The 12,527-nt window shown below is 37.7% G+C and overlaps 1 protein-coding gene across 3 annotated transcripts in view; it reads right to left on the bottom strand.

The window, feature by feature from the left end:
- The window catches only part of SCUBE1 (signal peptide, CUB domain and EGF like domain containing 1), a 214,748-nt gene that overhangs the window by 99,301 nt on the left and 102,920 nt on the right, over positions 1–12,527 (bottom strand). For all 3 annotated transcript variants that reach the window (XM_061359341.1, XM_061359320.1, XM_061359330.1), the window contains exon 5: positions 8,481–8,606. In XM_061359341.1, the coding sequence (XP_061215325.1) occupies positions 8,481–8,606 (126 nt within the window). The remainder of the gene's footprint in view (positions 1–8,480; positions 8,607–12,527) is intronic.

Here is a 12,527-nt window from a genome sequence, read left to right as displayed (position 1 = left end):
AACATTTGTATTTGCAGTTATTTGCATTTCTTAATCTTTCTGCCTCATCTTCCCCTCATCTTAGCCATGTTCCTCTCATACCCTGCTTTCAGTCCATGCAGTGAAGAATAAAAGAGAAAGGAAAAAAAAGAGAAGCATGCTACTTTTCCCCCAGTCTATTTGTATTCATAATTTTAGTATGAGTGGTTAGCCAACTCCATCCTTTCATAAAAGCTATATGCTTTATATCCATGATGTAAATGGCATGAAGAAATGAGTGGTCTACTAATATGGATGTGTATTTTCAAGTCTATAGACAGCATTTCTCTTTTCCTTCCCCTTCATTTTCTAAGTGGAGGAAGCGGAGACCAAACAGCAAAGCCAGAACCCTGTAAGTCTTGAAATCCATTTTCATGTACTGGTCCTCTTAAAGCACAAGACTGTTTAAATATAAAACAAGGAAACGTGGTTTGGTTGGGTTTTTTTGGGGGGGGAGGGGGTTGGTTTTTGTTTGTTTGTTTGGTTTTGTTTGTTTTTTTTCTGTGAAACAAAAAATACATGGTTGTTATGGCCCTGTAGTGCACTGGCCTCAACTAGGAACACTGGAGATGTCACTTTAACTCCCAAGCATACAGTGCAAAATGGCTTAGAGCAATTAAAACGTCCTCTGGTGAAAAAATACTAAGAATAAAGTAAACATTTTTCATGACAGGTAGAGTTTTAAAGTTTACATGAACTAACACATCAGATACAATTTCCTTTGTCACATAATGGATTTAATTTCTGACTAATGAGACAAACCAGTTTTTAAATATTAAGCTGGCTAGTGACATAAACAGTGCCTCTCATTTGCCCCTGTTCCATTTGATCGTTTGTAGTTACATAGCTTAATGCCGAACAGCACAATTCTGATCTGACTGAATTCTGAACTCAACCGACTATCTTTACACACAGGTAATTTGGACCAAGTTCTTTACTGGTATATGCATACTGGCAGATACAGGAGAAATCCGATTATTCAGTTGAATCATACTCATAATTTCAGAGGACATAATTTCAAAACTTAAATATTTTTAAATGTTACAGTAATTTAAATACTGACTCCTACTAATCAGAAGGAACCTGCTCACATTGGTCTTAGCAGAATTTCCCTCCTAGATAAGAGACTATAAAAAGAGTCAGGGTAGTATACTGCAATATAGAACAAAACTAAGATGACAGTTAACAGGGCTTTAAAACCATATATTTAAATTGAGGTTCTATCTAGTCCACTAGGGCCAAGCTCATATAATTTCCCACTGACCTCAGTGTCTCTGCTTTACCACTAGCTTCTTGAAATGGGAGTGGACTGGAATTTGCAGTCACAGTAACTAGCTCTTAAATATCCCACCTCTGGTGTGAGTGTCCCACTGCTGAATAGCCATACCACTCACAGTAATCACCAAACTATTTAGCTTAAAATGGATCAGTTCTAAGGAAAGCAACTGCATACCCAACAGATTTCCCAACTAAAACCTCCTGCCAGTGTGGGAACTGCAATTTACACCCACAGTCCCTGAAGTCTGGCAGAGATCACAACAGGACTTGTTCATCTCCAAAGTGAGTACAGACCAGAGGCCAATACAGGTGCAAGCACCATTGGTCCTTCACATCGCACACTTTGAATAAAATCTTTGCATTATTCAGAGATTGAGAGGGAATAGTCTTGTGGCCTAGTGGTAAGAACATTCCCCAAGAAGAACGCCTGCCTGGATTCCCACCTCTCCTCCAACCGTTCTATCCAATTGGAAAGAATGCCAGTGAGTAAGATGGTGAGCAGCTGATACACTTTCTCCTCTCAGAGCAAGACAGCTAGGGCACTAGGCTGGAAAAGGGGAATTGAGGGTTTAGTCTCACCAGACAGAAGGAATAGAATTCATCCACCAAATCATAAGAATCCTAAACTTCCAAAGCACTAAATTAAAAAAGCCCCTTAAACAACAACCACCTTCAGACATTCTTTGTCCTTCTCTAGTTATATAACTTAAATATTAATTTGTTTTTGTGAAAAAACATAGGAAGCAAACCATTCTGCTTTGCATCAAATGGAGGCAACATTTCATTTGCTTCAGCACACAGTACTATTTTAGCTTTTTTTTTTTGATGCAAAACAAACGAATTAAAATTTTATGTCAGTTCTCCATTCTTAAACCTCCTACCCCAGGGAGGTGTTCACTCAGGCTGAAAAATAATTCTTTTGCTCAACACTAAGCCTGATCTTATTCGCTTCTTTTTTCCCAATTCTTTGTCTTGCAATTTTGGGGGTTAATCTTTTCCTTGTGGCTCTTTTTCTATACCATGTTATGTGTCCAGCAGTTACTTCTTGGTTAATCTGGAGGTAGATGAAATACTGGCTTGCAGCTCAGCTGAGAACTAAAGGAATAGACAGAGGTTGTTTGAATTGGCTGGGTGTAGCCTGATGGCAAACATGAGCAATCTTCTGCCTGCTGTGCCTGGGATGTGATCAAGCAGGGGCAGTAAGTGGTACAGAAAGCAGCTGCTTACAATATCCACAGTATTGGGCAGAGCTAATACAAGATACAGTAATTTCTGCTTACCTATCCTCCCCTACTTCTTGACCCCATGTGGCTCTTGGACTATGTGGAGGTTCATTCAATGTTTCTACCCCTGCTGGACTGCAGTGCCATCACAAATTAGCTTAAAGATGTTGTTTATGCAAGATGTTTAAATACATTTCTAGCCAACAGTATTTTTATTGTGGATTTTAAAGTGCAATCAGCAACAAAGTGAGTATTTTAAATAACTAGACTGCAGTGGTTATTTTTGGCATTCCTTGCTGAAAGCCTCTTCTGGCAGAGATGAAAATACCTTAAGACGTTCACTCCTATCCACATAATATGAGGGACATTTCCTTACAATATTTGTCTATAAAAATCACACTAGATTGATGGGGTTTATAGTAAATCCTGCAGAATCGCACACTCCTTTTACAGTTTCCCTGTACATTAAAGTTGCTGGTTCCTGTTATATACCTAGTCAATGAACACAGATGTAGGGCAGTTCCTTTTCCTGTCTCATACAAATATTAGTAAATCATGTTTTTGAAGGATTTGAATTACTGTCTAGACTACAATTTATTTATTTTAAGCAACTTGAGCCAAAATTCTGGAGCTTGACAGCTCTGCAGGTTAAATTGGTACAAAATCCAGTTGTGAAATATGTCATTTCAATCTTCTTCCAGCCTCAATTCTGTGGCAGTTACACAGTGAGTAGTTTCTCTTAGAGGAAGAAAACCAAAATTATTCAGAAGCAAAGGGACATCCAGATCTACTCCATTTTTGTCAGAAAGCATTAAAGTAATGAAAAAACTCAGAGTGTTCTTTTAAAAATTATTTCTAATATATTTGGACTCTACAGCTTTGCAGAAGGCTGTGTGCTCATTCAGAGTCTGTGACATTAAAGGGGCAAATAAAAAAGAGGCAAAATAGTAAATTCTGACACACATCACTTTCAACTATTATAATCATTTTATAATGAAGGAGATGGAAAATACTATTTTTTTTCCCCAACAAAGGAGAATATATACATATCTGTTAGAACTCAGATATACTTATCCCCAACATAGCAGACTTTAAAACAGAGTAACACTATTGCTTTTGACACTGCTTCAGCATCAGTGCATGTCTTAAGTGTAATCAAAATTCTGGGCTCTTCCCCATAGTGGGAAAAATACCACTGTACAACTGGCTAAAACCAATGTCTCATAGAGAAGGCTTTGCTTGTGGTGGCTACAAACATGAGTAGGAACAGCACATAAGCCCTTCAAAGATGCACACCAGCTGTGTAATGCTGGTGGCCAAGTTACCAATGTGTTTTCCCAGCACTGCTTCTGCTGTGAATGAAGAGCTATGGGGGGATCACCCTGAGCTGAATCCCTAACACTGGCACTTCAAAGCATCTTCAGACTGGATTAATTCTTTTCATTGACTATAATGCTGAGGCTCTTGAACTGGAGAGCTCCCTTTCAGGGCCTGCAGGCTGGCAGCATGGCATGATCTCCCTAACTGTCCACCTGCTCATCCTGTAAGCAGCAGCATCTATACAATTTCACTGGGCTGAGCTAAACACTCCTAAGAGAAAGCTTTGCATGTGGGCCAGTGCTTACATCCATAGAAATATAACGACTAATCTTGAAATGACATTTTGCTGATGAAAGACAAGAAACAACTGTCTGGAAAACAAATGACATCTCAAAGAACAAAATCAATTTTAATGCAAGTATTCCACTAAATAATTACAGTGATATTCCAGAAGATAGAAAATACCAGAATTCAGCCTCACTCTGCAGCCTAAATCCTGCTGTCAGCGTTTCTCTCAACTTTCATATAATCCTTTTTCTGTTTTCTTCCATCCCACATGCCCATGAGGAGTATATGAAAACATACGGCCAATTACTAAATCCAGTATGTAGTACCTACCAACTCAAAAATCCTCTAAAAACAATGATGTCCTGATCTTGTCTGCATGTGAACTGAAATATGTACTATGGCTAAGATGCCACAGAATTTGCAACAAGACAGATCCTTTTTCGTAGCATGGCTGTCTGCTATGGTTTAAATTAACACATTGTAATTCAGAGAAATTTAAAACTGCACCACTTTTTTAACTAAATAGGTCATTAAATATATAATTTATATAAATATATAGGCATTTGTTTCTATGTTATAAAGCTGTGCACACAATATTGATTATTCATTCTACTATGGCCTTACATTTTTAACATTCTGGAGATCTTAATTCTGAGAGCAAATAGTTGCATGAAAACACTGTCAGCAGGAGCTGAAAAGTTGCCGTTTGGCATAGGTGGGACAGAATTTTATTATAAACATACTTGTCAGGACTTTTAGAATTGCTTAGCACTAGCCCTCCTGCTCATTTGAACCATCATTACTGGAGGGGTCAGATAGAAATAATTGTAGTTAAGCTTATCTAGCATTTTGATTAAAAGATTCAGTTTATAACTCTTTTAGGTTGCAATTTGCAGGTATTTGTATCTCCTTTAGCTTTCCCCTTTTTCATTTTTCAGCTAAACTGGTCCAGCTAATACTGAGATCAACAAAAAATGTCTTGGTTTTGTCTTGGATTGTTTATGTTTGGGGAAAAAAAAAATCAGTGTATCAAAAAATTTCTAATGCAGTCATGCTCAGGGGTAGGATCTGAAAACCTTATGCAAATACAGAAAAAGAAGGTCATTTCCCCTTTTTCCACTATAATCTGGAACCAAATTCACTATGCCTAAGCCTCCTCTTTCTGCCGCCAGCAAGTATCTATAAAAATAACTGGCAAAGCATATTCTTCTAATGGCTTGTGTACACAGGAGAAGGTGGTTTGCCACGATATAAAGGATGCAGCTCTTCTCAGGAACTGTGTATGGATCTGTATGATTCTGCTTGGGGTATTTCTAGGTGACCTCTTGAGGTCCTTTCCAGTCTCAACACTTCTGTGTTTTCCTGGCATGGTGGGCCATGTGAGGGTGCATATTTAAAAATTACACTAAGAAACCTTTAAGGTTGAAAAATTAAGCACTCAAAAGCTACAAAATACCAGACTTCTAGTACGCAGACTTATGGTACCAGGATAACCATCCTTAATGACAAATGCAGAAAATACTCCTGTCCTAGTGCACAGTGGAGTTGGGGAATGTCAGGTCTGTGGAAACAGGTGGAGCATCTTGTTTCATTTGCTACAGAATGAGTAGCAAATCAGAAAGGGACTGCCAAGAATGGATGCTCATGTTCAGGCACTTAACACAGCCATAAAAACTCTTACACAATTTTGCCCTGCTATAGAATTCCTATTTAGAGCATGGCAAGTCACTTGAATCACATCTATTACAGGTTACTAATATTATAGTCCTTTCTTCATGGCATTTGCAACTACAGCTGGAGCTACTGGGAGCTTGGCTTTGATCATACTAAAGTGCTATAAATACTGAGCTGGGTTCTGAGTGTTTCTTGTTAATGATTTATCACTACCAAATGACTTTGACAGTAACATCTTTATATTCATTTTCCATTTATAAGATAGGCAAGCTAATACTTTTTAACTTGACAAGAATGTTCTGAAAATACATTACCAATGCCTACAAAACACTTTGATATTAATGAGTATCATGGGAAAATCCAGGAGGAAATTTAAACTTTTATGTTCACAATAGGGTTTAAATACTGTGCAGCAGGAAAGGCATGACACTGAATTATGGAGAGGAAGCTAATGAACAAAAAAGCCTGTTTAATGAGCACTGACCATGTTATATAGTGAAGGAAGCAAGACACGAATAGTGACTGCCTTATTATCATGCAATGATATGATTGGGTGATGTGGGATCATGTAATTAGGATGTAATCACAGAATCATAGAATAGTTCGGGTTGGAAAAGACCTTAAGACCATCGACAATCTTGTAATGCATGCATAAAAAGTAGGGAGTCTTCCTCCAATTTTTCATGCTTTCTAACTTACATTAGCATCTTTTTTTCCTTTCAGGAACACATCTTATTACTAGTGAACTTGGGCCAATACTTCTGAAAACCTCACCCAGTATTCTGATTCAGTTGCAAACTGGCTGATACAAATTCACTAGTGAGGTATTGTTTTTTTTGCCACTTGTTCACATGAGAAAACAGAAAAGCAAGCTCTGACAGACCCTGAAAGGCACAGTCTCCTGGAAAGACCATGACAGATCAGAAAAATTGAGAGGGATACTGATATATCAAACCCTACCAGTCCCTGGTATACAGGGCTACAGACCTAGTCCAGGCTGACAAAAGGCAAGTATCTCTTCTTCAGCTCTCTGGCACAGTTCTACTCAGTCTTTACAAAGCTGCAGCTCAAGATTTAAGCCAATTCCACTGAAACAGTTAGCTGTGAAAAAGCTTTTTTTAAAAAGTCAAGATTTTGTTTCAGAACTAGACCTTTCTAAATAGCCTGCTATAATCTCACAATTACCATCCCAGGCTACTTGGCTACAGCATTACACTTCTTTGCATTTGGAAGAGCTAGAAGCACAGTTATTTTAAATACGACTATGGGAACGTATTTGTGAATGTGCTGTGGGTTTAGGTGTACTTTGCAGCAAGCTCTGCAGCCTTGAAAAATTCACCATCCCTACTTACAGGTCTGCCAGCAAAAGTTCATTATACTTCCACTATAATTTAAACTCCACAGGGCACAAGATAAATTCAAGTTTTTCGTTCTATTAAACCTTGAGGCATTTAGAAACATTGTTCTAGGAAAAACTCTAATCCTTCTGTCATCATCTCATATGCAAAAGGGTCATATAATTCCTAGGGAATGTAGGAGTTTGTGGAAACAAATAATAAACAACATAAATAAACATCCTCTCCCATTTTACCAATGGAGCTGATGTTGCACTGCAATTAACAGCACACAATGTTCACTTTTAATAAACACTGGGAATGAAAATTACCATAAAGGCAATTTTTCTCTGTGCTTTTTCTTTGGCCTTGTGTAGCCTCTTAAAACTGAGGGGCAATCAGGCTATACAATATCCTGTGGCATTTCTTGATGATACTCAGAGATGACTCTTTTGACCTTGTACTTGGGAGCTAATATCAGCTAAGCGTGTTTACACAGACCTAATGAATTAAAAAACTTAAGTGGAAGAAAAACTATCACAAAAATACTGGCCCTATGGAAAGCACAAAACATGTTTCATATCATTTAATGCACTTCTTTTTTTTTTTTTTTTTTTTTTGGTCTCTCTCAAAGCTACGAAGCAGGAAAGCAAGATGCCAGGAGTCAGATCTAACACTCACTGAAGCCATGAGAAAGACCTGCTTCTTCCTTTGTAATCAGTGCTAAGTCACAGACAGTCAATTATTTTAACCTGCATAGAACAATTTCCAATTCTGTGGGCTAATGAGTACCTACAACTTCATTATCCCAGCTTTGAGTATGCATCACTCAGGGTTTTCCTTTGAAGACACAGCTGCCTGTTTTCCAAGTAGTAAAAAAAAAAAGTAGTCTGTGGGCAGCAGAATCAGGACTAGAGCAAACATTTCTATTCTTTAAAAAAGAGGAATTCGTATTCTTAATTTGATAGCTTTAGTGGGTTTATCATTAGATCCATTACTAGATTCATCAATGGATCTCTTATTGTGGACCTTCAAATTACTGCAAGCCATAATTCTCTATGCTTTATTTGTTTTGATTTTACAAGGACAGCCTGGCTCCCCTCACATTCCTGCATTCATAGGAAGGTAGAAAAGTTGCTACCATTGCCAACAGAGTCACAGCCAACATTCTATTATTCACTCCCTCTTATCCATCCCAAGTGCACTTTCTACAGCAAACCCACACTACTAAAATTACAAATCACCTTTGGCCAAAACAAAGTTGATTTCTTGTTTCTGGAAAATAACAACAATGAAGAAAATAAGGCATTTTGGGGCATTTGAAATTTAATCTTCATCTACCTACATTTGCAGTCCTTCTGGTTTTTGGCAAGTTCAAAGCCAGGCCTACATTCACAGGCAACCCCACCTTTGGGCGTCTCCCGGCAGATGTGTGCACACCCATGATCTTTATTCATACAGTTCATACCCTCTGTAAAAAAAAAAAAAGAAAGAGAAATGGAAAACATCAGTACTGAAATAAAATTATAAAATAATTATACGCATCCAGTTCTCCAGTAATTTTAATTGTAATTTTTATTTTGCCTCTGGACTCTGTTCCGCAAGCCAAAAGAATGAAGCTGAAAAGAGGTATACAATCAACAAAACAGCGTAATAAAGAACAAAACTCCTCTGGGGCAAATGCAATGAGTACTGCTGTGGAATTTAGAGTAACTGTGGTGCTTATAGGAACACAGGACTTGTGATTTTCCTATCCCATATCCATATTCTAATCTTTCACAAAAACATCATGGATTTAAAGGATACTCCATGAAGTTACCTGCCCCACAGGTAATTACCAGAGTTGAATAACTGACCTCACTGTTATTTTTACCTTGTATAAACGTAATCGTTATCGTCTGGTGCACTTTCATCTGCCTGTTAATGTGTTTTATATTTTCTAATACACAGAATTTACCAAAGATCATATGCTATCATTTTTGCTTGGATCTGTTTCTTTGCTATTTGTTATACATCTCAATTATCTGGGTCATCCACCGTTAGCGTAGCCCATCTCCAACAAACCTACTACCACTTTTCTCTTTCAGTATATTAAAAAAGTGTAAGAGCTGTTCAACAAATGTCCAAGTGCAATAGGTGGATTCCTGTTACTGTTTATGCCAAGGCATAGTATCAACCAGGTCTCTCTTAATCATCATAGGGCCGATTTTAGCTTTCCAAACCATGTAAGTGATTTAGATACTGAATGTGCCTTATGCTCTTGGACACTTACATTACTGACTTAATTCAAACCCCACATATTCACAGAAATCTTGAACACAGTCCTCATGGGTCAGCATCTAGCATTCCTTGTGTGAACGAAGGCAAGCCAGATTTGCATTACAAAGCCTTCTCAGACTTCCCCTTGGATATCTGACCTGGAAAGGAGAGACAAATTCTCCGAGAGTACACTGACAGAGAATTCACAGTGTAACTTGGTTTACCACTGTGGAAACAGTGTGTATTCTCCGAAACGCTGGTACATGCAACATCAGTATGGACTCAGCAACTCATTTGTCACTTTGGAACATGGCTACTGCTACCTATTCTGGGATAATTTCTCAAAACAGCTCTGGTGTAGAATGTTCAACTTAAACCTACAGTGACAATGAACTGTAAAGAAATGTTTTCTTCAGGGCTGTTGCAAAGGTTTTGCTTCCAAAAGTAAAAACAATCACTGCCATTCCTTTTTATTCTTACAGAAACAGGAACATACCTGCCACCCTGGCACCTACACAAACTGCCTTTAGGGTGAGGCTGGTCTCACATTGAACAGAAGTTTCTCTGGACACAAAATCATTTTTAATTGAACACAAGTTAGTGCATAAATCAGCTACTAAGAAACTTTGGGTAGAAACATCTGAAGGAGGAAATGCTACAGAAAGTCAGCCAGAGATTCCCTCAGGTTGACAGAAGCTAAAAGCTTCAGGAGTTATTTGCACTGCTCAACTTACCTCAGAAAGGTTTATATTAGCAAAGCAATGAAAAACACACATTACCAAGGTATTTTTGCTCATTTCTCCTACCAAAAATATCAGGACCTCAAATTGCACTGCCTTTGAAAACCAACATTATATTGGCTGTCTAAACACATACATGTCTGTCTTCTAAATTCTCCTCTGTATTGGCCTTGATGAGTTTAAAAATGTTGCCAAAGCACGAAATAACATTATTCTCTGTAAACTGTATCATGGACAACAGATATTATTGGAAGATACAATACATACTACACACTATAAACTATATACCATAGATCGAAGAGAGGTATGAATGTTTTGTTTGGCTGAACAGGTACAAGAAACCTGGGAATGGCCTTATTGAACATTTTGAGGTATTTTATAATCTCTTTCTCTCCACTTATCCCAACAGAGGATTTCAGACACAATGTGTTTGACAAACTGCATTCCTGCACACTACACCATGTTCAGAAAAGGATCTGGGAAAGATAACACATGGCTGATTGAGTCACACTGCTGAGGTAATGAGAAGAGAGGAATTAGATGAAAGAAGATATTTAAAGGCCCAGAAGTGTAATGAAGCAAGTGATACTGAAGATACTGAATAAATGCCATTGTCAAAATCACTTGGAAGACAGAATCTGTGCACTGCTAAAAATATCAGGAGAAATCAAAGATCTCAATTACCGCATTTTGAAGCAAAAGATAAAGAGAATATCATGCTGGTATTTGTGTGTAAGAGCACAGTATTTCAGTTACTGTATTAATCATCTTAGTTATTGTATTCATTAAGCAGTTGGAGCTGTAGAAAAAATATTTGAGTTCCATGTTTAGCTGGAGAACACCATAAAAATCTCCTACACTTGAAAACCATTTTTTCGGTAAACATCAGTTTTCTGATGAAATTAAAGACCATTATTTATCAGACAAGAGCAAGGAGCTCATCCACAAGAAAAGTTCTCGTTTTTATGTTAGTACTTTTGCAAATCCCTAAGAATTAAAAAAAAAAAAAACCTGAACAAAATTTTGTTTAAGCCTGAAAAAATATATAGATAAAAATGCAGCCAATACATATTTTGGCTTGTTTAAAAATGTTTAAAAACAAATTAGTGCTAATTTGCAAATAGTTTTAATCATTTGAAATTTTAATTTTTCAGCAAATGCAACAGTTGGCCAGACATCCCTGTATCAATCTACATATATAAAGGATTTATGAATCATATACTTTTTTTGCAAGCTGGCTCTTCAGATAATACTGAACCTTTTATGATATATATAAATAGGAGAGACAAATACTCCTAAAATTAATTTTTGCAGTAGTCTCTTTAGTAGGATACGGTCCAAAAAGGCACAATCAAAGTGAAACAGATTGATTTGTAGAAATGGCTGGAAAACGAGTAATTCAAGTGAAAAACACCATCATGGAAAATTTGTTTGGGATTCTTCTGCTCATTTAAATACGTTTGAAGTTTTTCTCTTAATTACCATAAGACCCAATTCAGCAGAGGGGCCCCAGCACCAAGAGGACTGCCCTGCGCTTCACATGTTGCTCCTTCCTAGAGCTGACCAATGTAATGCAGAACCAGGGAAGAGAGGGGAAGCACAGCCTGCACAAAATATCAGGCAAGGTATCTTCCATCTGAGCCTTAGCCAGGAAGTATTTGCAGAACTACATTTTTTACTGCACCGATGTGTGGCCCCCCACTCTCTCTCCCATCGTGAATGCAATGACATCACTCTGGTTTTGAACACAAGAATTTGCCCCTAGCTGCTTCTCTTGATTTTTGCAGTGATATGTGTGTCCCAGCTTCCAGAACTGATGGACTATGAGTCAAATGAAAACCATAGTTCCTAAATCAAGGGAAATACTAAATGTTGATAAAAGTGAAGTCGGTGCACCTAAAAATCCTTACTTTATTGTCATGACACTAAAGTGTCCAGTGTTGAAAGGTTCTAGGTTTTTTATGTTAGTTGTTAAGAAAAGTAGTATCTTAAATCTATATGATGCTACTCAAGGTAGTCTCTAAGGCCAGCACAAAAACGGGTGCATATTCTCTTTGGCAGTGCTGGCAGGCAGCAAAAGAAACTTTTCAAACACAGACGCATTCTCAGCAAATTCACCTAATAAAAAGAGAGCAAACCAGAATTCAGTGGAAAATAGAAAGAGAAATGCCACTTAAGAAAGGAAAACACTAATCTAATTAACTTAAATCCTCTCTCAGTGTTTTAGACATGACTTGAGAAACTCCTACTGCATTCCTGGATTTTCTCTTACTTTCACTTAGAAAAGACTGTTCATGGGAGAATGGCAGACATTGTTGCATGACCCACAATTCACGTTCATTTTTGTTCCTGGGCTAGGAGAGATTTGGGTGTAAGTCTACCACATTAGCCCA

The sequence above is a fragment of the Neopsephotus bourkii genome, unplaced genomic scaffold (assembly GCF_033783945.1).
Source record: "Neopsephotus bourkii isolate Nb327-2 ecotype Australia unplaced genomic scaffold, CSIRO-AGI_Nbou_v1 NB_107, whole genome shotgun sequence".
Lineage (NCBI taxonomy): Eukaryota > Metazoa > Chordata > Aves > Psittaciformes > Psittacidae > Neopsephotus > Neopsephotus bourkii.
The sequence above is the reverse complement of the archived record's forward strand: the minus strand, read 5'-3'. Positions and strand labels throughout refer to the sequence as shown.